Source organism: Trichinella spiralis (genome assembly GCF_000181795.1).
Source record: "Trichinella spiralis strain ISS 195 chromosome Unknown Scfld4, whole genome shotgun sequence".
Lineage (NCBI taxonomy): Eukaryota > Metazoa > Nematoda > Enoplea > Trichinellida > Trichinellidae > Trichinella > Trichinella spiralis.
The window spans coordinates 2,494,583-2,516,809 of NW_003526943.1; the positions used below are offsets into that span (position 1 = coordinate 2,494,583).

The following is a 22,227-nucleotide window of genomic DNA, read 5'->3' on the forward strand; positions in this document are numbered from 1 at the left end:
ACTGCACATAATTTTTCATTCTATAAAAATGATGGCATAGAAAATAAAAAACAAAAGCCGTCACATCATATAAATGTAGATTATTAGAAAAAATGTACAACAAAATAAAAAAAATAAAAATATTTTTCGTCTTGAATATTATAATAAAACTGCATGCAATAATCATTTGAAACTATGAATTTATCATACAAATGACAATATTTTATCATTGATATGTATAGCAAACTTTCATTTAAAAAATAACTAAATTTATTTAATATTTTTACTATTTCTAATTAATAATGATAAACTATAATGATAACAATAACAACGCATGATTGATATAAAACGGTGGTGAAGGTTGAAGTGTATGTTCGCTCCAGTGTGTGCAGAGAAAGCGCTGCAGAGGGAGTTGTCGTTGCTGAGCGTGGCTAGTGTCTGTTGTGCTGGGGACTTCGATTGCTGTGTTTAGGCGTTTGTTTGTGTCTTTCATTAAGTAAACGGTGTGATCTGTTAGCTGAGTTTTGCTTGAACAGCATTCGTCGGTGAAAGCAAACAATCGCGATCGGAAGTTATACTCACTCTGTCGATCCCAAAATAATGCAATCCACTCAACTCGAAGGCAACCAAGTTTTGTCGCAAAAAATAATAAAATTATTAATATTATTTATATGATTGTTATTCACTAAAATTTATAAGCAAAAACAATTTCCCTGATGTTATATTTAATTAATTGCTGCACTGTAAATTTACTCTTGATTTTACTTTTATGTATTACAGTATCAGGATATTGTTTACGATGTTTATTTCATTGATGTTTTAAATATGGGAGGAAGGATACTTATATAGACTGACTTTTATTACACTTTTAGATTTATTAACTTTATATTAACTCAGATTAATCTAAAACTGTAAATTAAATTATGTATTTGATGCGTGATGGATTTAACTTAATATGAGAATTTTTAATGTTACTGATATATGAGTAGAATTTTATTGAATTACCAATGTATAATAATAATTTGATTAACTTTTATTTTAAGCATTTTGCTTGCATTAAAGTAAAAAATGGACGAAAGCGACAGTGCTTCTGTGAGTTCTTCACAGACCCGCGATTCCAGCGGTATTTTGCGTACCAAAATTGCACTTGGTCGAAAACCTTCTGTTATTATGCCATTTTATATGATGAAAAATGAGCTGCCAAGTAAGCTTTTCGCGTGATAAATTTATTTGCCTTTAAACTTTAGCCTTTAGGTCCCAGTCCTATTACTGGTAGCATGAATTTGTTGTCTTATTATGGTCTGGATCATGCGTTCAACAAGTTTTGCAATAATAAAAAGCTTAAAGAAGAATTGAGCGCATTTCTACCTAATCTCCCTGGTAACATTGACACCCCTGCCCAGAAAGACGGAAGGCAAATTTGTTCAAATTTCGTCAGCAGACATTTTTCAAATTGTAAATATGGATTTTTTTAAAATTTAGTTCGTTGCGACAGCTTTTCGAAAAGCCTCCAATATGTGGAAAAGAAATTTTGCCATTGAGCAACAGCGATTTAGCCGGTTTTCGTCTTCTACCTGGCTCAGTAGGAAATTGCATTTTGATTTCAGAGTGAAATTTCGCATATTATCTTGGGTGATTTTTTTAAAGATACCTGAAGAATATCAGCTGTGGAATGTCGGTGCTGAGATTGTAAACGATAAGAAGAAACGTAAGCGGAAGCATGAACTGTTATCCGCTGGTGAGTCTGCGGAAGATGATGTGGAGAAACGGCTGAAGCGAATGAAAAAAGAGGAAGAGAAGAAAGAGAAAAAGAAGAAAAAGAAAGATAAAAAGAAAAAGGTATGTAAATTAAACTTCTTTGTTAACTGACTAATGGATCAAAAAAATCTTTTATTGAAAAATAATATACAGTTAAGTTCTTGCATTTTTATATTTTTCAGTTATGAATTCTTTTCTTTTAGAAAATGATGGAAAGCGAACCTGTTTATTCAGCACCTGTGATTTCTCAAGCGTCCGATTTTTTGGATTTTTGAAAGTATTAATTTTTTGTCAAAATTCAGCCATTACTGAACACTGCATTGTATATTATAAAACTAATTTTCTGTGATCGTTTGAATATTTGATGTTTTCAGTTGTTTGCGTGTTATTTATATTTGTAAATAATAAATTTTATTTTTTTGATAAAACATATTGAGAATGTTATTTATAAGATGAGCGAATGTGACTTGTGCTGCTATTGTTGTAAGCCCTGGTTTGCCACAATCTGACTAAACGTGCGTGCACCTGCAAATTTAGTGTTGTTGTTACACTATTCTCCTAAGAATGCAACACTAAACTGATAGTTACATATTGACATTTGTTCTTATGAAAAGCAGATCAATTGCAAATTAATGCAAATGTGACTGTAAGTAAACAAGTGATATTTGTAAAGTAAGCTTAAAAAGTGATTAGCACAAAAAGTATCCGTAATGGATTGATTGGTTTGTCGGAAGAATAAAATTAATTTTGGGAAACGTTTGATAACTTCAGATGCTATTTTTTGCGCAGTTCATGGAACAAGTTCAATCTTGATAACTATGGAAAAGATAAATGGGACAAGATAAAAATTTTGATTAATCTAAGAAAGAATGACAAGTTTTTATTGTTGAAAAATGTTTGACAAATGTCCACATGCTAACTTGTATAGAAGCGCATTTGAAGTTCAACTGCCATCACTGCTGCTGCTGCTGCTGTTGTTTTAACAAGCTTTCAAAATTGAACGTAGTAGTGATAAAAAAATATGAAAGCAAGAAGCTTCGAGCAAAATGATTATTGAACTTGTTTTTTAATTTTATCATTTAATTAAATTTAAAGCTAAATTCAACATGCTTCGTTGTAGATCATCATGTCGCCTACACTGTTCCTCTGCGTTTGCGTGATTTCCCTTTCATGTTTTCATGAATTAGTGTTTGCAGATCCAACTCCTGTGGTGATGTGGCATGGGATGGGTAAACGTTTTTATTCAAAAAAAGCAGTTCACAGGTTAATTTGCATATTAAACATTTTTGTTCAGGCGATTCTTGCTGCAATGTTGGCGGCCTGGGAGCAATAATAAGCGTGTTGCAAAGAGAAATACCTGGAATATATGTATTATCATTACGTTTTGGAAAGTCCGCCACAGAAGATATAGAAAACAGTTACTTTGGTAACATTAACAAGCAGGCATGCTCTGGATAGCTTGTTTTTTTATCTTTGCTTTCTGAATTTTGTTTATTCAGGTTACTGATGCGTGCAATCAAATTGCCAACGACGAACATTTGCAAAATGGCTATCATGCGATTGGGTTTTCCCAGGGATCACAATTTTTGTAATATTTTTCATGCGTGCAATTTTAAATTTAAACGAAATGTAAAAAATTACTTTCTAGAAGAGCTGTGGCTCAACGCTGTCCATCACCACCAATGAAAAATTTCATCTCCATTGGAGGGCAGCATCAAGGTAGACGCTAATTTTCAACTGTTCATTTTTACAGAATTGCAATTCTAAGGTGTGTTTGGACTTCCTCGTTGTCATGGTTCAAAACTCTGCAATTTCGCAAGAATGCTGCTTAATTATGGGGCTTATGTGCAGTAAGGGGAATTTTTTTAATTACTTTTGGAAGAAATATTTTTCATAAAATACATAAATTTTAGATTCGTCCAAAAGAAGTGAGACCGTTTTTCCATCCATGTTTCATGCATGAGCAAACATTAAAATACAACAATCAACATAATCATCATTTGCTATTCTGATTTTTTAAATTTCAACATAATCTAATTAATTTTTACCTCAGTCTTCCTATTTATAAGCGTAAAGCTTCAATTATTAGTATGTCAGTTGTGAACATTTCAGTGTGATTCAAGCGCAATACTGGCATAATCCGTTGGATGAAAATACTTATCGTGATAAAAGTATTTTTCTTGCTGAAATAAACAACGAAAAGGTAATATTATTATAATTTTGAATTGACATTAATAAATCGAATCCGGGATTGCTTTCTGCGTAATGTTATAAAACGGTAACCGTTTACTATTTGCAGCATAAAGTTTAATTTTTTCCATTAAGTATCATAAAACTGAAGAAAAAGTTGAACAACTGAAATATTGAAGGTGCAATAATTGACTGAGTGTTTATGGAGTTGTGTTTTATAATAAATTTGGTGATATATTAAATGAGTTTTGTTTATTTTAACTATTAAATGTTTTATAAATTTAAATGTTTTAAAAATTCTTTTTGAAATAACTCATTTCAATTTTTGGTAGTGCTTAATATCTCATGTGTTCAGGTTTTAAACCAAACATACATAGAGAACTTGCAAAAGTTGCAAAACATGGTTTTGATCAAATTTACTCGAGATTCAATGGTTGTACCCCCAGAATCATCAGTAAGCAATTTTCATTTTCAATTTAAAACTCAAATTTTAATGATCTGTATATTCGCATGTTTAGTGGTTCGGATTTTATGCACCTGGACAAGCGGTAGATGTTATTCCATTGCAAGAGACTGAACTTTACAAAAATGTATAACTACTGCATTTTCATCATGCATTTAAAGAAAATTCCCCACTTTAGGATCGACTTGGTCTGCTTCAGATGGAGAAAGATGGAAAGTTGCACTTCTTGAAAACTGATGGTGACCATTTGGAATTTACAGAAAAATATTTTATCTCTAAAATTATGAACAAATTCATCAAATAGTATTTTTGATGCAGACTTTGCAGAAATGAAAGTTTAAAGTAGTAACATAAAATGTAAATCAACTGTATCGGCATCATACTAAATTAAACACTGCTTTTTACTGTGTTTTTTACTTTAGGTGAAATGCTACAGTCGTTATTAGCAGAAGAAATTTAGTATTCTCAGTTTATTGAAAATCATTCGAGTAAAATTTGCAAATACCGATGCAAAATGGATTAGCTTTTTAAATGATTAATAATTTAATTCAATATGTGAAATTAAAACAATTTGTTTTAATTCTATTGAATATGAAATTATTAGTAACATTTACTATTTGTCTCCTGAAATGATTGAGCATTTGTTTTGCAAGCAATTCTTAATATGATGGAGAACAGTTTAAAATTTGAACAAAAAAGTATTTTTAGTCATTGGAGTTAGATTTCATTTACAAAATTAAACATTGTACACACACCATTTTTATAAAACAGTTTTATCAACATTGAATTTGTCAAAATTGTTTAATTACTGTTGAAATATAATCAACTATCACAAAGTATCAGTATATTTACGAAAATAAAAAAAATTCTTTGCTAATGTACATTGGAGTGGATGAATAACATTAAAACATCATTTTGTGACAAATTAAATTTCATGACAGTGACATGCGATAAGATTTTAGGAAATCTGTTAAAACATTAAAAAAATATTTTTTATTACTTTGATACGCTATAAAGGTGGCAGAAGATTTAATGACAACATGAGCACTGGTGATTCAACTTATTTACCTACTTGAGGTACTTTTCCTACGTCCTGTTTTTCAAATAATTTCTTTACTTTCTTGTTTAAAATTTGTTGAAAATAATTTTTTAATTTATTTCAAACACAATTAATTCAGCCGTGATTATTGATGCTTTACATTTGAAGCAGAATTTCAAATGAATTTTAAATGCTTGCAAAGTTGTTTAAAATAAACAGCAATAAAGCTGTCATTCTCACATTCTGATTATCGTACTTCTTAAATTTTAAGTAAATATTTGATTTCTGGTATATTATTGACAACTAAACTGATAAGATTGTAAGTTTAAGAAAAGATTCAATTTATTTCTAAAAAAATATATTTATATTTTTTACTTTACTATCAAAAATATACACAATATAACTTGCATTTACTTTTTCGCCTTTTTTAATTTTTGATCAACAGTTCTAAAATTTTCTCACTGTTTGCGATAGGATTTGAACATTGCTTTAAATTACAGCTTTGAAAATTTACATATTTTTAAAATTGCTTAATTTGTTTTCATACTTGAATTAATATTTATAGCAACAACTGCTCAAAGGCAATGTTTACTTCATTTAATGAATTGCCTATTTAAAAAAGAATGTAATTTGAATGTAAAATTAAAACAAAAAATTTTGAAACATTTCTCGACACTGGATTAGTTGCATGTTACCAGTGAAACATGAATAATGTCATGAATGTACCAATGCTGACATGCTTCAAATATGGGAGCATAGTATTCTAATAAAAATTATATTTGAAAACAATTTTGCTACAGTTAAGAAGTAAAAAAATTACCATTAAATTGTATTGTTGTAATTAATAAGCAGAACAAATTCATCAAATGTCATACACTAGCAGTTGATGCCTTCTTAAAGCGGTTGCCGCATCAACGAATGGGTGATGTTTTTTTCCCTTATTACCTTGGTTGTTTTGAATAAATTTGCTAAAAATTAATAATTCGTCATCAAAGACACAACAATGAAAGCACAAGCAGCATGTCAGAACAAAAGCGGAAATGAAGGCAAAAAATTGCTTGACCTCGAACAAGGCTAGTAAATAAACTCTGCTGAAGCGTCATTTCATTGTTAGCTGAAATTGTTGCCACTAGTTCATTAATAAAGTGAGTAATAGAAAAGCGCCTCCTAGGTAAGCAAGTATATTTGTGTATGCCTCTGTGTGGTATGCGGTAAGTGATATGTGATGAGTGTGTGCGCGTGTGTGCAGATGCTAAAGTATGTGATTGTGCATTAAATGCGTGTGTATAGGAGGTATGTGCGCTATAAAGACTCTCTCGGGCGAGGCAGACGCGCCATGGAAAATTTTAATCAATTTGTTTGTGAATAAACAGACCAAACCAAGTGTCACTTTATTCACTTTGTGACGTTGTCTGGGCTTTTTGCGAATTCGAATCATCGTAAAAATCAACAACGTTTGGCCATTCTGGCAACTGACCCTAAACGAAGAGGTGAAAGAGGAGACAGCAATCTCAGCGCGCTTCCTTGGCGCCGGCCAGCAGCCGTGCTTCATCTGACATGTGAGCCAAAATGCCTACCCTGCCCCGTTGACCAAACAACAACATGTCTGTGATTTTCATGCGCAAAACGCCTGGGTATGTTTCTTTGTTTAGCTTATAAGTCAATCTTCGAACAGCTTTCATTGCAGCCGGCTACGTCAGGGGTCATCATCGGTGCCAAGCTTTACTTTGGTTCCAATTCCGGACGAGGAAGAAGAGTTTGAAGACAACGGTGAAGAAAGGTGTGATCGAATTAGCCGGTGTGCATCCAGAGACGACAGTATAGTCAGACCGATGATGAATTTGACCAAAAGTTCCATTTCAACTAGAGGCTCTAAGGTAAGCTGGGCACAAGAGCCACCGCGCAAATTGGACAAACTGTTGAAACACTTGGACACATTGCAACAGCGACTTGGCTTGAGTCATCTGATACCAGTTGTACTACTTGTGATTTATTCGCTGATTGGTGCAGCTTTGTTACTTCTTGTGGAAGCACCGTATGAAGAACAGATCAGACGTGGAGAAAAGCAAACGGTAGAGAAGTTGAGAAATGAAGCCGTAGAACGTCTCGGTGTAATACTGAAAGATAAAGATTTATCAATGGAAACGAAGCTCTATGCGAGTCGAGATTTAATAATTTGGTATGAGCAAGGGCTTGGATTTTCCAAAGGGGCACCAATGCGATGGGACATGTGGGGAGCTCTCTTTTACGTTGGAACAATTTTTACAACTATTGGTAATATATTTCTTTTAATACTAATCTTTTTTGTAGCATTTTTTTTCTAACATTGAATCACAAATCTGTTTAGAGTTTGAAATTAATATTAAAGATACAATTAAGGTTAATTCATTTGAATTTAATAAACTACATTTTGAGCTTTAAATTTCAAGTGTGAGGCAACAGTATTTTCAATTTATGATTTTATTTTTTGAACAATTTTAAAATCAACTTTTATAATATAAAAAATATAATTTGTTAAATATTTTAGTTTTGTTATTTAGTTAAACTTTTGCTTTTATTATCATATATTTGATAAAACTGTAATTGCAATGATTCTCTTAAAGTATACTATTTTTATGAATCATTGCACCTGCAGATTAATAATGCAGATAAGATTGAATTTATTTAAGATTTGAAATGACTTGAAAAAGCTGCACCTAAATGATTTTATGCAGTTGGCTAATGTATATATATAGTTTAAATGTTACAATTAATTAAAATGTTTATTTAAAATTATCAATGTTACACTAATTGCTGTTTCAAATGTGTACTTTTCAAATTAATTTGAACAATCAAATTTGATTTATATATCTTTAAACATGAATGCAAAACGTAGTAAAGAAAAACATGAAAATGCTCATTAAAATAGAATATTTATTTAAAGTGAATTTTCATCCTTTGTGTAAATTTTTTCAATGCAATATCTGTTCTAATGATTCAAGCATACTGCGCAGATATTAGTAATTGCTTATTACATTTGATTATTGTCAGTAAAAATGGTTCATTGATTGAATTTAATTTAACCTAAACTGATTAAAACAATTTCTGCTAAATATCTGCAACTTGGGAAAAATTGTTGTTACTTTAAAATAATACTTGCTTTCTCGCTGGAAGGAGTGTACTTGGTGAAACATGAGCGAAGATTAAATAATTATTCATGTTCAAAATGAAGCGCACCTGCTTTTGAAATCGCGTCACTTTGTTATTTCATGCTAAATTTACAATGTAAATTGGTTCCACAGTTTAATTTTCAAGCCACTCGCATTTTCTTTGAAAATTCTATGTCATATTCTATTTCTGAAAATTTCATTATCATCAACAATTAATTTACTAGCTTTAGCTTGTAAATTATTGGTTGCTTCTATTATTGATGGCTGTTGTCTATTATTTCTTCTTTATTGATTGCTAAAATACGGAAATAATGTTCTTCTCTTGCATTGAAGCTGCTTAAATGTAGCAACTTTTTATCTACCAATATAATGAACAAAAAAGTTTATGCATGTATGCGAAGGTGAATATGTAAATTTCAACATGCAAGATTATAGCGGCGCATAAAAATATTAAGACTACGTAGTCGTTTTTAAATACTATTTGCTTTTCGTGAGATGCAGCTTAAGACTGATGATTTATGTATATTTGAAATAAATGTAAAAATTTTCTAAATGGATAACAGTAGCGATTTCATACCCTGCCAGTGAAAGAAACTTAAAGAACATAATTACATATATATGTGGTGAAGCGAAGTAATTATCGTGATTATAAACTGGAATTAATTATAATTTATGTAAGCGATCAGTGTAAGTGATTGTATTGTTATTTATTTATTCGTATTTATTTAAAAATATTTTCCAATTAATAAATCAGCAATCTAAAATTAATGAATTATTAAATATGGTGAATTTTAAATAAATTTTTTCTCAAACAACAAATTTTTTGTTATGCGGTGCATAATATTTTGAATGAACAAGAAACAATTTATTTCATCAATTAAAATTTATTACTTTTCTTCCCTTCTGTGCATATCAGTTCAACTGAAGTTCGTCTATTATTTAAACGTATAATGTCTATTAGAGAGCTTTCTTACAGGCCAATAAAGCCAAAATATTTATAATTAAATGCTGACAAATATAAATTTCAAATTTTGACAAGCCCAGTCAGTGTTCCTAGTAATAATAAACATGACGAAACAGAACATCTGACTTTGGCTGATGTTTATGAATATTTATTTTTGTCATCGCATTTGATTATTAAAATCAAAATGATGGCCAGCAAGTATTTCAAGTCAACAAAGTGTCGTTGTAATGATGAAAATTTCATTTCAAAAAAGTTTTAATTTTTGTACAACAAAATTTACATGAAATTTTCTTGCTCTTCTTAATCAGCATGCTTTTGGTTATTTATTAATGGTTCATTCGAAGAATTATTTTCAATGTTTGTGAATTATGCTCCATTTACCTTTGTCAAATGTTTACATTTTCTCATTTATTTTATCGGTTATTATTCAAATTAAATTGCACATTTTAGCATAAATTCTATTATAATAAGTTCGTTTTAATGATACAAAATTAACAGTGAAAAAATTCAATTATATCTAACAAATATATCCTTTTGTTTTTAGTCGAATAATAATAATAATAAGAACAGCATAAAGTAGAAGAGAAACATTATTCATTCAACGTCAATTATATAATGATCGAGTAAAGCACATACTTACGCATTTGTTATTGCTATTCATCTTGTGAAAAACATGCAATTTAACCAGTTTCGTTTGTTCATTTTCCTAATTTTTGACGTAGCCTTTTTACTCTTACGTATTTTCAGAAAGGATGCACGTCAAAGGTATCATTCGAAAGTGTAATAAATGGCAAGTGTAAATGTAAATGACAGTTTTTCATTTTGAAACTTGCCTACGTATAAAATCTGCTACATGTTGATTAAATAAATAATATTTAAGACAAGATGGTTGTATTAAATTTATGCATTTTGTTATTTTTAATAAAAATCATTTTCAAGGTTACGGTAATATCTATCCTCGATCAACAAGCGGTCGGCTGTTGAGCATCGTCTATGCTTTGATTGGAGTGCCTTTGGCTTTGGCGATTCTGAATGATTTGGGTACGATGTTTTGTAAACGCATAAATCAATTTTGGAGTTGGGCACATCGAAATCGAAGAGATTCGCTCGCCGTACGGGCTAATTGCGACGACTCGGACGACAATGACGACGAAACACCACTGGAAGCAATTCCAGTGTGGCTGGCCGTATCGCTTACTCTGTTCTGGATGCTTCTCTGCGCTGGCTTGTTTTGTGCCTGGGAACATCAGTGGAACTATTTCACGGCACTCTACTTTTTCTTCATATCTCTCAGCACGATCGGTTTGGGCGACATCACGCCCAATCGTCCTCGGCTGATGGTGCTCAATTTTGGTTTAGTCATGGTCGGCTTGTCATTGGTCAGCATGACAATCAACGTCATCCAGCATCATTTGGAGATGTTTCTTTATCGTATGAGTCGGATGATAGAATCGGAATACGCGTTGGCCCAAGAGGCGGGCGTTGCCTGCAACGGAGATTCGTTGCTAGCGAACGCGATGCGCAAGCAGCCGTGGTATGTGCGCCATTTGGCGCCGCGAGTGCTCGGCGCCTCGGCCAAGGAACGTCTACGCCAATGTGCGGAAAGTACGGCCAACGGAACTCCCCTGCTCATGTCAACGTTTCGACCAGATTTGTACAAAAAGCCAGCCGTACGACGTCGGCATGCTTCGGTGGAAACGGTTCCTCGACGATGCGTCCGTGCTTGCAGCGTGCAAACGCCAACCGGCATTGGCAGCGAAGAGCGACCAACCCAGACAAAACCGACCACAGCAGACTCAGGTGTGCAAACGTCGCTGATCTTGGAACCGCAGGCGGTGCCATTCAGCGACAATGAAATTCAAACTTCCTTGTACTTGCTGAGGCCAGATACTCGTGATATTTCTAGTCAAGCTGAAGCTGAGCAACAAGCTCGAACCACGCAAACTGAACTGGAAACAGCTCTCCAAGAAACCGAAGTACAAACCGACTCTTCGTATCTACGCAAAGCGAAATGGCTCTTCGATTTGACTCATCTGAAAGCAAACAGTTTGGAAGTGATGGCTGTACCAATGCAGAGGCAGAGACGGCCGCCGCCTCACTACCAGCCTCTGGACAATCACCTACCACCGCCAGTTTGAAATACCGTAAATTTCGAATCCCCACCCCCAATTTCAACTGACCATTATTTTTACCCCATATGCGGCTGTTGTTTGCTCAAAATCATTTTTAAAAAAATGAAAAATTCTTTTCCGCTTTCTTTCCCACGTTCACTGTGTTTCATAAGCAAAGTTGAAATTGCTTTTATTAATAACATGAACAAAATTGAAAATTCACTTAATCGGCACACTGCGCAGTGTTGGAGCTGTTAAACAACCCTCTTTACCGACAATTCGCAATGGCTTGTTTGCGTAACAAGCCTGGCCGTCAGCATTTACCAACAACAACGGTTGCACACTTTCCCAGATTTTCTTTTTTGGATTCAACTGCGCCTCTGGCGTTCCTAAAATGCTCATATTTAAACAAAAATAAATAAGCAACATTTGAACACTTGCAAATTTCTTTTTCAATTTACAATCTCACATTTACACTATTAATTCTTAGTTTGCAAAAATTATTTATCATTTCAATGATAAAAATGAATCTAAAATTGAAAAATCAAACAAATTATTCCGTAACTGAATAGTGCAATAAAAGCCTGTATTCACCTTAAATTCCTCAAAGTCCGCAAATTACCTTCATATCCAGGACAAAATATTCGATCGCCCGGGACAGCCCCTTCGGGAGGTTCGAGAATTTCCACTGAATCTTTTGTTGACGCACACAAAACCATCGCTTGCGACTCCACGCCACGCATTTTTGCTGGCTTCAAATTGCAAAGTAAAACTGCAAACCGATTTTGCATCTGCAAAAAAAACTGCATAATTTGAAACGTTAAAATTCATATTCGCAACACACCTTTTCCAAAGGAATAAAATTCACTAAGCCAGATACGACAGTTCGCACCCCATCCTCGCCAACATCTACTTCTTCTACGTAGAGCGTGTCCGCTTGTGGATGCTTGACAGCTTTCTTTATGAGGCCTACACGAATGTCCAATGAAGAAATATTTACCGCATTCTTCTGATCAGAAGCGGCAACTTTATCCATTTTTTCGGCAACTTTCTTTTTCGGTTTTTCCTTCTTATCTTTTACCACATCTTTTGTAGTAGCAAACTTTTCATTTGAATTTCCCAATGAAATATTTTCATTGCTGACAGTGTTCAAACCAAGTTTAGAGTACAGTTCACCTATAACAGATAAACAACAGAACTGATTGCAAAATCAATCACTGATTACAAATCAACTTTACGTCTATCCATCAAAATCTGATAATCCAATTTCAACTTTTCCAAATGTTTTTGCAGCTCTTCATTTTCTGCAGCCAATCTTCGCTTGGCTCTTTGAGTTAAAAAAAGCTCTTAAAAATATATCATGAAGTACTATTATTTTAGTGGATTCAAAAGCTAACTTAAAGCAGATATTCGATGTCGCGTCTCTTCAATTTCTGCAAACATTTCACAATACTTTTGAGAGCCTTTAACTGTTTTGCAAATATTTTTTCCAGATGAAGGAGACTTTTTCACATTTGCCACTTCTGAATTCGTCTGGAAGCCGGCAAACATTTTCCGAAACTGCTCCACCGTTTCTTTTTCAAATTTCACAAATAAAGTAGTAACCTAAATATGTATATATCAATTATTTTCATATTTTAGCAATTAAAATAACACTCTTTTTTTACAGCATGACTACAGAATTTTAATAAAATCACATCTATATATTTATATGACACCTAAGTAATAAATAAATATAGTTACAGAATAGTTGAAGAGTTTTCTTTTTATGTTTCAAAATATATGAAAGAATCCACACCTGCCCTATACGATGTCCAGGCTTCAAAAGAAATTGAAACGAAGAGCAAAAAACCAACTTCTCAAGCTGCAGCTGCTTACAAATTTTCGTGCTAATTTCTGGCATAATTGGATGCACAAGTGCAGCTAAAATCGCAACCACATTAGCAACAATCGCTAATACGCTTCCGGCTCTGTAAATTAAAAGACAAAGAAAATATCATTTTGAAACTACAAATTTGCATAAACCAACTGTCTTTCGTTCTGCTTGATCAACTCCCAAGGACGTTCGCTTTGCATGTACTGATTTCCCAGACGACTAATGTTCAAGATACATTTCACTGAGTCGCGGAGTCTGAAACCAATTACAAAAAAATAACAAACAGTTTTTTAAATCAAAAATTAAATTACTTCAAATTGTCAAAACAGTCGATATAATTATTCAATGTTTCATTCACATTATGAATAAAAGCTTGCAGGCGATCTTCATCCAACAAACTTTCGTCCACTTCAGGTATAACACCATGAAATCTCCGCTCCACAAAAGATAACGCTCTGCAAAGACAATACAAATTTTCACACTGCCTTGTTTACTGAATTGTATATTTATTACCTGTTCACAAAGTTTCCCAAATTACTCAACAACTCTGAATTCACTTTCAAAGCAAAATCATCCCAATTAAAAGCAGCGTCTTGTGATTCTGGACGCGTATATAGTAGATAAAAACGCCAAACATCGGCTGGAATGCCAGTTTCCCGCGCGTTGTTACCAAATACACCCACCCCACGGCTTTTTGAAAATTTCGAACTTTCGTAATTTAGATATTCTGCATAAGTAAAAATATAAATCGATATTTCTGTTAGTAAAAAAAAGCATCAACCTGTTGCTGAAATGTTCTTGACTTTACAGTACTGTTCATTTGTAGCAATTAAAGTAGCTGGGAATATAATACTGTGAAAAGGTACATTATCTTTCCCTACAAAGTGATACAATTCAACCTGAAACAAAAATATACAATAGATTATTGTTATTCATTTTACACTTAAATTAAGAATAATATTATTTTTAATACATGTTTGTCGTCCATCCACCATTTCTTCCAATGTTCAGGAGTGTAATTTGCAGTAATTGATAAGTAACCAATTGGAGCATCAAACCATACGTAAAAAACCTTAAATTCAATTTTTATTGTTTGTTATCAGATTAAAAAAAATATATCCATAATCTACTTGTTTATTTATCAATTTAGCTTTCTAATTTATTAGTTATTTATTTACTTACTTATATAGTGTAAAGAACAGTTATTATTACTTTGTTAGAAAAGTTTTCCAACGGAACCGGTGTACCCCATTTCAAATCACGAGTTATACAACGTTCTTTCAGACCTTCCTTTAGCCACTTCTTAGTGATCGCGATCGCATTATGACTCCAACAACAATCCGAACTAGCCCATTGTTCTTCCAAATATTTTTCCAGATTCAGTTGCAACTGAACGAAACAAATAAATTATTGGTTAATAAATTATTTTTAAAATAAAAACATAATTAAAACACTTTAGGCAAATCTAAGAACAGATGCTCTGAAGTGCGTATGATTGGCGGGTGGGAGCACAGTTTGCACTTTGGCAACTTCAATTCAGGTGCATTTATTAAATGACCACATTTGTCGCACTGATCTCCCCTTGCTTCTTCATACCCACAAAACGGACATTCACCTTCCACAAAACGATCAGCCAAGAAACTTGAATTATTAACATAATTTATGTAATGAAATAAACAATTTAAAATGCAAAATTACCGTTCACATTTTTCACAATAAAGCTGATCTACGTTCTTTGTAGTAGTAAAACCGGCATCGTATATTTTTTTAAAAATATGCTGAGCTATTCTAGAATTTAACAAAAATTTAAATTCATCAATATCTGAAATCCACAGCCATGCAAGATTGCAATGCTGTACAATAATGCAAGTAGAAAAGAAAAAATACTCTGTTTGTTGTTTTGTTGTCGTGCGACCAAAATAATCAAATTTTATATTAAACCATTCATAAACATCGCGATGCAATTCATAATACTTATCACAGAGCTGAATAGGAGTTACACCTTCTTCAATAGCTTTTGTCTCTGTGGCAGTCCCATATTCATCTGTACCACATATATACAATGTATTATAACCACGCAATCGACAATATCTGAAATAAACTGAAATAATATACTGTTATGTCTTAAAAATTACTTAATTTTTTAAACTTATACCTCGAAAATACGTCAGCACTTAAAACGCATCCGATGATAGTGCCAAGATGCGGATAGTTGTTGACGTAAGGTAGCGCTGAGGTTATCAAAATGTTTCTTTCTCCAGGAACAGGAAAACTAAATTCAAAATTGTAGCTTAATGATTACATAATTAATAAATCCATAATTACATTTAATAATTTAAATTCATTACATAATTTTATCATTGGCAGTCATTTTTATCGATTTCAACGAACAGCTGTTTATCGCTTCTTTTCAATTAGACTAAAAATAATCAAATAATTAATTAAGCAGCGCTAAATGTGTATAACATTTCTCACACAGTCAGAATATTTTTTTAACCAGAATTCATTTTGAGATACTGTAGATGTAAACATTAAAACTTTATTTTCAACTGCAATAATATAAAAAGTACTGTACTGGTAATATTTAGACATTGTTTAGAAATAAAGCATCAATTTATTTGTTGTTCTTTCGCGTAAATCCTCACTAACCAGCATCTTCATTTTCTGCTAAAACGAATGCAAAAAAGCAAGCTAGTCACGATCATAATTTTTCAACTACCAAAACTGTATAATAAAATATGTATTCTATGTAAATGTAAAATATGTAAATAAATACATCAAAATGCACTGTTTTATATTACCTATCGGATAAACAGCTTTTATTTTATGCAAAACTGAGTAAAACAACCGCATGCATGTCACTTTATAAAATAAATAAATAAAAGCATAAAATGTATAAAATATATAATAAATTTATAAAATAATGTCAGTCCTTAAATATTTTAATCAAATACAATACTTCTACAAATGTATCAGTATGGCTAATAAAGCAGCAATAAAGTAAAAGTAAAGCAACAAAAAAGCACCATTGTTTCACCACCTACTTTACAAAAGACGTCTTCATAAAAAATGATCTTGATGTTAGAATTTATCTCAAATAAAAAAATTACACTAAGCACAAGATTCCAACGCAAAGAATGAATAAATAAAAGGTCACTGTTAAAAATACTAGCAGTTTACTATTGAAGAAACATAAACATATACATATAATTGTGAAACTATAAATTTTACCTTCACAATAATTTGTCTATAAATAATAGATTCAACAAATGCATACCTTGAATTCTAAACGCCGAATCACCAATTGCTATGATTGCTTAATGACGGAGTATACTGTGACGTTGCTTGAATATTATTTACTGTAAACAAATTGTCGCATTAAAATTGTTGTGGAAATAAGTGTTATATAAAAGTGAGAATTTAAAAGAAACAAAGTATTTTATTATTTCTTGTGAAAAATATGTCGCTGTTTAGAACAGACTAAAGTCTTAAAGTTTGCAGTTTCTAAGGTGCAGTGAAAGCAAGAAATGCTTTTGCGCAACATATTTCGAAAATTTTCAACAGCTACCGGTGCTGCTGTCAGCAAAGAAATGCTCATGAAACTCCGTAAGAAAACAAGCTTTTCATTTGTTAATTGCAGAAAAGCACTGGAAAAATTCCACTACGACTTTGAACTCGTATGATCATTGTTTTCACGTGCCCGCATCGTTTAATAGTTAGTAATAATTTATAAATGTGGGATTTTGTGGTTTGAAAAATGTTCAGGCAGAGAAATGGCTTTACGAAACAGCGCAAAAGGAAGGCTGGCAGAAAGCCGCGAAATTAGCAACGCGTAAGGCGTGTCAAGGTCTGGTTGCAACATTTTGTGACAAAAATTTCGGCATTCTCGTGGAAGTACGTTTTGTTCAACAGTTTTAATGTTGAGAAAAAAAAATTTTTTTTTGATTTGCATTTCAGGTTAATTGCGAAACTGATTTTGTTGCAAAAAATGAACAATTCCAAAATTTGGTGCGGGCAGTTACAGTATCTTGTCATGAACAATTACAACACCAACAATCATTGTTTCCGAAAAAGGAGTCGTTGTTCAATAAAGTAACTTTTACCTGTTTTTTTTTCTCTTGAATTGGTTAACGATTTTCAAATAAGCTGTCCATTTTGGATAAGTGATTTGATAAATTTAAAGATATTTTAATGTCACATAGGTTGATTGATAATTTTGTGATTCGATATTTTAACTAATAAATTTTAATGGAAAAATGATTAAACTTTAATTTTTTTTATATTTTTTAGTGTAAAATACCATCAGATTATTTAGAAAGCATCGAAGTGAATTTTGAAAAAAATCGGAAACAAGTGAAAGAATTAATGGCCACATCTATGGTTCACTTTGGTGAAAAAATTAACCTACGACGAAGCACCATTTTAACTGTGGCGGATGAAATATTTTTGGTTAATTATGCTCATCCAAGATGTTCTGCAGGTGACGAGAAAATATTATTGGGACAATACGGTGCCATAGTCGCATTTCAAACTGCCAATACGATTGTCGATGAAGTAATAATAGACGTTCGATTACAGATTTGTCATTTGTCCATATTGTTGTTTGGCATATTCTGTGAAGTTGAAATTTAGGAGGAGAAAAAGCTGATTGGAAAGCAACTGTGTCAGCATATTGTTGGTATGAATCCAACGTCGATTGGCGAGTTTGATGCTGGTAGCAATGAAAAGCCAGAAAATACAGCGAACAGTAAAATGCAGAACGAAATTAATGAAAGTGATACTGAAGAAGAAGATGACGATGATGCAGAATCATTTCAACGTACAGAATTGAATAACGAAACTGAATTGATGCGTCAGAGCTTTTTGTTAGCTCCAAACATGACGGTAGCCGATTATGCTAAATGCAAACAAATTGTTGTACTAGATTTTGAACGTTTTCAAGTAGGAGAAACGCTGAACTTGGAGGAAAGTTGAAATTATTATTCCAAGTTAACAATTGAAAAATATTAATGTTCAATTATTGTATATTGGTGGCAGGTTTTATTTTTAAGTTCAGGATTTTTGTAATTGTTTTGTGAAGCAGTAAACATTTGAGCAGTTGTATTTGAAGATTGATTGTATTTATTTAAAATTTTTACGAAAAAAATGTGTTCAGTAGTGTAAGTCACAAAAATGTGGGAAAAGTGGCAAAACAAAATTATTGTAATTTTTTAGTAGGGGGAAATTGAACGCTTTTTTGTATGGGTTCTTGTTAATTGTGCAAGAGTTTAATTACACTAGAATAGTAATTTGTTAATTACATAATGTATAACAAACAGCAATTACTAAAATAAATTTTATTATTAAACAAAATTTCAGTGATGACTTCTTTTCTGTTCACACCAGCATATTATTTTTTGTCACTTCGAAAATTGCTACGGCAATATTTGAAAATTGTCATCGTAGTGAAAATTTGTATTATTTGTCATGCTGATTAATGGTCTGTTTTAGTGTAAAAAATGAATGCTATTTAATTCATCATCAATATTGGTAATTAAAATAACACCTTCATTGACGAGAAGAAACAAACAGATTATTTCGACTCAGTGATGTTCAGATGAATATTAATTTTTGTGCACATGTAGTATACTGTTTAAAAATATTTGCACTGGAGCTTTATCAATGGTGATCGGTGAAGTGTTTTATGCTTAATTTGTTTTTTAATCAATGTGGCCAGTATGTGGTGGTACGTAAGCATTGTTTACCGTGAAGAAATTTATTCAGAGGCACTAAACAAACAGATGAATTGAGCTATTTAGGCTTATTGCTTTCATACGATTGGACTAAACTGACAAAGTAAAGCTTCATTGTAAGTGACGATTATCTTCACTTCCTGCTGAGAAATTTAAATACCAAAATACAATCATAAGAAAGCACAACTTTTACCAGGGTAAAGTGATACTTGCTGTTTTTTGAAAAGAAGAACAGAAAATAATGCTTTTCCGTTTGCAAATTCCAATATTCCAATCGCCGCATTTTGTGAAGAGTAGTAGTGTTAATTTTAAGATGCTGTTTTTCATTATTTTCACCTGCTTGCATCACGCCACAGCATACAACATCACGGATGACATGATCACTCAGTGGCTGGATTCGATGAAAAAGATCGACAAATTCTCCTCTAGACAATTTGAATTAGTTCTGGACTTCCAGATTGCTGCCGACAAAGCCACTGGACCGTTGGACAAGTTTGTTTGTAGTGTTTAATTGGCCTCGTAATTTGTGCACCTTGAATGCTAAATATGTTATCCACTCGGTTTCAGGCTGATCAAGCATCTCTCTCCTGAAGCTTTGAAACTGCCGACTGTGCAGGCGCTTTTCGATCTAGTCAACTTCTACACGCCAAAGCTTGGCATCCAAGAGGATGAAACACCCGAGAAGATGCAGAAAATTGAAGCATTTCTTGACGAAGTGATGAAAAGCAACGTCATCAGATTACTGGTGAACCATTTCAAATTAGCAGGTTGACAATTTTCTTTTCTCTCATTTTTCTCATTTAAAAATTGAAGTATATTCATAAATGCAGTCTAGCAAAATGAAGCTGTTTTTATTTTTATGAAAAATTTAATGATAAGCCGCTCACTGTTCATACTCTTGCATGATTTTGTTGCTTTACGCAATCATTCGAGCAGCTTTATTTCATCTTTTTATTTTTAAATTTAATTTACATATAAACTGTAAAAATTTTCTGTTATCATAAGAATAACTTTTAAATCATTTATCTATTTACACACATACACGCACATATATATGACAGAATATCAATATTTTAATCAATATTTCAATATTACATATTTTTCTTTGTTCATAAATTCATTCATTTTCATTTTAGTATAATTTTAACTATTTTTTGCTTCAGTTAATCCAATTTTTGTGCAAACATAGCCTGTTAGTTTTTATAATGTTCCAGAATAATAAACACGTTCATATTTTTAAATTTTGTCAATTTTTTGAAAAATATATGCTGTATAAAGTAAGGAGATTGCATGGTTGTTTATATTTTAAAATCTTCAATTGTGAGATATTATTTAGTTGTAATTTTTAAATGCATTATACTTTAAATCAAAACTTTATTTGCACAGTACTTTTGATATACCTTTCAATTTTGAATAAATTCTTTATTACTATAGTATATTTTTCAGAGTAAATAGTAGAAGTGAAATTTCGCCCTGCTGTATTTCAGGTATCATAATAATTTATGGTATATTTATGGTTAGTATTTATCATAATAATAATAATTTATGGTTAGGTTGATTTTTTAAAGTAACATATAAATGAAGCTTACAATCGGTTAAAAGAATCCATAATTCGAAATATTGAAAATATACCATATCTTTTTCAGATTTTTATACCAGAATTTAACCTGATTTTGGGCTGTTATCATTAACTTTTGATTTAAACCAAATGATGCAGTCAAACAATGTAGTAGATAAAGAATGGAATTGTCATTTTATCAAAGGATTCAAATTAACATCAAATGCTTTAAAAGAATAAGTGCAAAAATGTGATTCTTCAAGATTTGCGTCTTGTTTAATAAGACTATAATTTATACAAATTTATCAATTTTAATTTAATTAAACTTATAATCAGATAGAGTTTTCAAATGATTTACACGATTATCTGTATTGACAAATTAAAACTTAATTAAATAATGTACCTATTCCAGAGGATTTAGTAATATTCCATATTGCTAATCTTCTCATTGTTTGGCTGATTTATTTGTATCGATAGTTTTGTTTATCTGCAGAAGATGCTATCTAAATTTATTTTATTTAATAAAATTCCATATAATTTGATGAAACAAACATAATTTTACAAGTGTAATTCAAAATACCTGAAATTTTAGGTGTTCAAGAAGTTGATACGATAGATGAGTTTCGAATGTGGATTAAGAAAAAGTGGTTTACTACTTATGCACGTCGAAATGAAGAAGGAATAAATGATAGTTCACTTTTTGAACACTTCTTCTTTGGAGAAATCGTTGAAGAAGAAGAAAAAGTTCTTGGCTTGCACTACTGGATGCGATATTTTTTGCTTGAAAGTGCAGGGCAAATAACTTACCTTGGCTATAAAATGAAAGAAGCGGTAAGAATTTTAAGTCTCACTATTTGTTGAACTAAATATAATTTTTATATTTTGAAATATCCAGATAAATTTATACATACTGTGATATTTTTTTATTTTGAATATGATTAACAACAGAGTGTAGTATAATTACTTTTAAATGAGCTAATTTTGAAAGATATTTTTTTATTTTTAGGAAAGTTATGCAACAGTTGCTTATAAATGGAATGGATTCCGGAAAGATAGTGGAACAATGCTTTTGAGAACAACTCCTGAATTTGAAATTGCGCTATTTTCAATGGGCTATCTGTTTAGACCAAAGCGAATTCAATTTGGCAGATGCACTTTTGCTGTTGCATCTCATGAAGCTGAAGAGAATGGAATAATGTACTATACTAGTACCTTTGTCAAAAGTCCTAAATGTAAAAAGCCTAAAGCATGATGTCGTCAGCTGTTGTTCAATTTTGAAAAATTCATATTTTAAATAATTATTTCTTGAATTAAAGCATGAAGTTATTTATTATTAATATACGTGCGACTAGAACTATTAGGGATAAATAAATATTGAGATAAATAATTAAAATTTAAGGTTAAAATA

General features: G+C 31.7%; 6 protein-coding genes across 6 annotated transcripts; 4 read left to right on the top strand and 2 right to left on the bottom strand.

The window, feature by feature from the left end:
- The first annotated feature begins 1,047 nt into the window (after positions 1-1,047).
- Positions 1,048-2,012, top strand: Tsp_00609 (putative mediator of RNA polymerase II transcription subunit 19-A). The gene is given in 5 exon segments (XM_003376386.1): positions 1,048-1,183; positions 1,234-1,412; positions 1,462-1,611; positions 1,627-1,818; positions 1,941-2,012. 5 exon segments carry the CDS (start codon positions 1,048-1,050, stop codon positions 2,010-2,012), a joined length of 729 nt encoding a protein of 242 aa, XP_003376434.1.
- An 851-nt stretch (positions 2,013-2,863) lies between these two features.
- On the top strand, positions 2,864-6,507 carry Tsp_00608 (palmitoyl-protein thioesterase 3). The gene is made up of 10 exons (XM_003376387.1): positions 2,864-2,972; positions 3,032-3,105; positions 3,237-3,301; positions 3,386-3,456; positions 3,651-3,673; positions 3,827-3,940; positions 4,283-4,381; positions 4,446-4,517; positions 6,282-6,378; positions 6,425-6,507. The coding sequence occupies exons 1-10, from the start codon at positions 2,864-2,866 to the stop codon at positions 6,505-6,507; spliced, it is 807 nt and encodes a 268-aa protein (XP_003376435.1).
- Positions 6,508-7,031: 524 nt separating this feature from the next.
- Positions 7,032-7,753, top strand: Tsp_00607 (ATP-dependent RNA helicase DDX19B). The gene is made up of 2 exons (XM_003376388.1): positions 7,032-7,063; positions 7,117-7,753. Exons 1-2 carry the CDS (start codon positions 7,032-7,034, stop codon positions 7,751-7,753), a joined length of 669 nt encoding a protein of 222 aa, XP_003376436.1.
- Positions 7,754-10,968: 3,215 nt separating this feature from the next.
- Positions 10,969-11,292, bottom strand: Tsp_00606 (O-succinylbenzoate--CoA ligase). The gene has a single exon (XM_003376389.1). It carries the CDS (start codon positions 11,290-11,292, stop codon positions 10,969-10,971), a length of 324 nt encoding a protein of 107 aa, XP_003376437.1.
- A 152-nt stretch (positions 11,293-11,444) lies between these two features.
- Tsp_00605 (methionyl-tRNA synthetase, cytoplasmic) lies at positions 11,445-15,900 on the bottom strand. Its single transcript, XM_003376390.1, has 18 exons — positions 15,878-15,900; positions 15,685-15,801; positions 15,417-15,620; positions 15,228-15,317; positions 14,984-15,170; positions 14,742-14,918; positions 14,503-14,601; positions 14,311-14,428; positions 14,043-14,256; positions 13,841-13,984; positions 13,683-13,784; positions 13,452-13,623; positions 13,051-13,258; positions 12,892-12,999; positions 12,498-12,829; positions 12,276-12,444; positions 11,890-12,042; positions 11,445-11,755 (listed from the first exon to the last, which is right to left on the bottom strand). Exons 1-18 carry the CDS (start codon positions 15,898-15,900, stop codon positions 11,445-11,447), a joined length of 2,928 nt encoding a protein of 975 aa, XP_003376438.1.
- A 1,156-nt stretch (positions 15,901-17,056) lies between these two features.
- On the top strand, positions 17,057-22,071 carry Tsp_00604 (putative elongation factor TS). The gene is made up of 9 exons (XM_003376391.1): positions 17,057-17,135; positions 17,170-17,244; positions 17,299-17,423; positions 17,487-17,621; positions 18,162-18,470; positions 19,575-19,753; positions 19,829-20,028; positions 21,412-21,650; positions 21,826-22,071. Exons 1-9 carry the CDS (start codon positions 17,057-17,059, stop codon positions 22,069-22,071), a joined length of 1,587 nt encoding a protein of 528 aa, XP_003376439.1.
- The last annotated feature ends 156 nt before the right edge of the window (positions 22,072-22,227 follow it).

Bases quoted from the DNA above. Each gene is read 5' to 3' on its own strand.
- Tsp_00608 (XM_003376387.1), top strand. From the start codon at position 2,864: ATGTCGCCTACACTGTTCCTCTGCGTTTGCGTGATTTCCCTTTCATGT. The intron at 3,457-3,650 runs GTAGACGCTAAT...CATAAATTTTAG, and splicing joins CATTGGAGGGCAGCATCAAG to ATTCGTCCAAAAGAAGTGAG. The intron at 3,941-4,282 runs GTAATATTATTA...TCATGTGTTCAG, and splicing joins CTGAAATAAACAACGAAAAG to GTTTTAAACCAAACATACAT.
- Tsp_00604 (XM_003376391.1), top strand. From the start codon at position 17,057: ATGCTTTTGCGCAACATATTTCGAAAATTTTCAACAGCTACCGGTGCT. The intron at 17,245-17,298 runs GTTAGTAATAAT...ATGTTCAGGCAG, and splicing joins CGTGCCCGCATCGTTTAATA to AGAAATGGCTTTACGAAACA. The intron at 19,754-19,828 runs GTTTGTTTGTAG...ACTCGGTTTCAG, and splicing joins GCCACTGGACCGTTGGACAA to GCTGATCAAGCATCTCTCTC.
- Tsp_00609 (XM_003376386.1), top strand. From the start codon at position 1,048: ATGGACGAAAGCGACAGTGCTTCTGTGAGTTCTTCACAGACCCGCGAT. The intron at 1,184-1,233 runs GTAAGCTTTTCG...TTTAGCCTTTAG, and splicing joins GATGAAAAATGAGCTGCCAA to GTCCCAGTCCTATTACTGGT. The intron at 1,413-1,461 runs GTCAGCAGACAT...TTTAAAATTTAG, and splicing joins GGCAAATTTGTTCAAATTTC to TTCGTTGCGACAGCTTTTCG.
- Tsp_00606 (XM_003376389.1), bottom strand. From the start codon at position 11,292: ATGCCGGTTGGCGTTTGCACGCTGCAAGCACGGACGCATCGTCGAGGA.
- Tsp_00605 (XM_003376390.1), bottom strand. From the start codon at position 15,900: ATGACTGCCAATGATAAAATTAT. The intron at 15,802-15,877 runs GTAATGAATTTA...TTTTGAATTTAG, and splicing joins ACTGCCAATGATAAAATTAT to TTTTCCTGTTCCTGGAGAAA. The intron at 12,445-12,497 runs GTGTGTTGCGAA...TTTTTTTTGCAG, and splicing joins ATTTTATTCCTTTGGAAAAG to ATGCAAAATCGGTTTGCAGT.
- Tsp_00607 (XM_003376388.1), top strand. From the start codon at position 7,032: ATGTCTGTGATTTTCATGCGCAAAACGCCTGG. The intron at 7,064-7,116 runs GTATGTTTCTTT...CTTTCATTGCAG, and splicing joins TTCATGCGCAAAACGCCTGG to CCGGCTACGTCAGGGGTCAT.